The sequence below is a fragment of the Peromyscus leucopus genome, chromosome 7 (genome assembly GCF_004664715.2).
Source record: "Peromyscus leucopus breed LL Stock chromosome 7, UCI_PerLeu_2.1, whole genome shotgun sequence".
NCBI lineage: Eukaryota > Metazoa > Chordata > Mammalia > Rodentia > Cricetidae > Peromyscus > Peromyscus leucopus.
Window position 1 is genome coordinate 65406111 of NC_051069.1, and position 2266 is coordinate 65408376.

At 47.7% G+C, this 2266-nt stretch overlaps 1 protein-coding gene across 1 annotated transcript; it reads left to right on the forward strand.

Moving 5' to 3' along the window:
• Positions 1–258: 258 nt before the first annotated feature.
• Positions 259–2032, forward strand: LOC114709275 (RE1-silencing transcription factor-like; the record flags this gene model as incomplete). The annotated part of the gene is given in 3 exon segments (XM_028893032.2): positions 259–480; positions 483–1917; positions 1920–2032. Coding segments are annotated over 3 exon segments (1770 nt in total), but the record flags the coding sequence as incomplete, so codon positions are not given.
• Between the last annotated feature and the right edge of the window lie 234 nt (positions 2033–2266).

A 2266-nucleotide genomic window follows, 5' to 3' on the forward strand; every position in this document is an offset into this window, starting at 1 on the left:
AACAAAAAATAACAGGAATTAACAATCACTGGTCATTAATATCCATCAATATCAATGGTCTCAACTCACCTATAAAAAGACACAGGCTAACAGAATGGATAAGAAAACAGAACCCATCCATCTGTTGCATACAAGAAACACACCTTAACTTCAAAGACAGACACTACCTCCGAGTAAAGGGCTGGGAAAGGGCTTTCCAAGCAAATGGACCTAAAAAACAAGCTGGTGTAGCTATCCTAATATCTAGAGAAAAAGGATGTTTCAAAAGAGAAGTCTTGTGGCAATGCCTCAGTGGTCCAGGTAACTACCAGAACTCGGAAATCCGAGACGGATACTAAGGCAGCAGAGATGAAACACATAGTTGTACATACAGGAAATAATAAAGAAAAAGTCAGTAAAGCCAAGAAGAACAAAAGAAAGGTGGATGCTGAAGCCCATCCGTTAGATGAGCCTGTGAACGAGGAACCAGTGACAAAAAAGAAAGAAAAAAGATGGAAAGCAAATCCAAAAATAGTACCAAGGTGCCAAAGGATGACAGCAAGATGGAGGAGACTAAGGGGGACAATAAAAAGCAAAATACTTCCATTAAAAAAGGTGCAAAGAAGAAACCTCAAAAAGGTAAATCAAGTAAGAAAGGCAGCAGACCTGCTCAGGAGACACAGAAGGAGATGGCTCAGACAGAGCCTCCTTCCATGGAGCTGGCTCAGGAGGAGATCTCTTCCAGTCCTGCACTCACTCAGGTGGTGGTCACTCCTACAGGCTCTACTCAGCCCGGGCTTCCTTCTCCCATGGATATTGCTCATACTGGGCCTGCTCAGATGGAGCTGCCTTCTCCCCTGGAACCTCCTCAGAGGGAGCCACCTGCTCCTCTGGAGTCTGCTCAGAGGGAGCTGCCTTCTCCCCTGGAGCTTCCTCAGAGGGAGCCTCCTCCTCCCACGGAGCCTCCAAAGATGGAGCAGCCTCTTCCCATGGAGCTTACTCAGATGGAACAGCCTCCTCCCATGGAGCCTGCTCAGAGGGAGCCTCCTCCTCCCATGGAGACTGATCAGATGGAGCCACCTCCTCCCATGGAGTCTCAGCGGGGACATTGTCGGAAGAAGCTGCTTTGTCCTTTGGACCATGCTCAGGTGGAGGTTGCTCAGACAGGGCCTCCTCACATGGGATCTGTTCAGAAGAAGCCTCCTGCTGTCATGGAGCCACCTCTTCAAGTGAAACCAGTCACCAAAAGGTCTTCTCCCCAAAAAGAGAGTACCAAGAAGTCGGGCATGCGGAGTGAGGTGGTGCGGCAGGAGCAAGTCCTTATTGAAGTTGGCTTAGTGCCTGTTAGAGATAGCCAGCTTCTGAAGGGAAGCAGACACGCAAAGGATCTTCCAAAGGGAAACTCAAGAAGAGACGAGACACCCAAGGACCAAGAAATTGGCTCTGATGGGGAAAGAAATAAAATGGTCCCTCTCAAGAAAGTGGGAACAGAGGAAGCTGGCAAGAATCTAGCTATGCTTGCTGCTCCCAAGGAATCTACCAGTGTCTTATCCTCGGAACAAAACTCAAATGGGTCAGGTGGTGAAACATTACATGCTAAGTGTCAGAGTGGTTCAGCTGGGCTTTGTGAAATGGAAGTGGACACTGAGCAGAACCCAGACAGTGTCCCTGTGAAAGCCTCAGCACCCGAACCAGTGTCACCATTGCCTCCTGTCCCATCACCAACCGTAACGGCCTTGTCTCCTATCACTTTGGCTGAAAACGAGTCACCAGACATTGATGAAGAGGAAGGCATCCACAGCCATGATGGAAGTGACCTGAGTGATAATATGTCCGAGGGAAGTGATGATTCTGGGCTGCATGGGGCTCGGCCAGTGCCACAAGAAGCAAGTTCAAAAAGTGGGAAGGAGGGATTGGCAGTTAAAATAACCAAGGGAGAGTTTGTATTTTCTGTGATCGGTCTTTCAGAAAGGAAAAGGATTATAGCAAGCACCTCAATCGCCATCTGGTTAATGCATACTTCCTTGAAAAAGCAGCCGAGGGGCAGGAGTAGTGAGCTGGCTGGTGGAGGGCAGCTCATCACAGTTTGTAAGCAATGCCTCACTTTTAGTTTAAGGCAGTAGACACACACAAGCTCGCTTTAATTAGTGTCCAGTGCTGATTTTTAACTGACATTATTTCCTTAGGACTGTATGTGTTACCTAGTGACTTGCAAAAACCTTAGCAAATCCTAGGGAGTTAATGTAAGAAAACAGATACTTAATCTGTTAGCTTGTGCAGTGCAGTG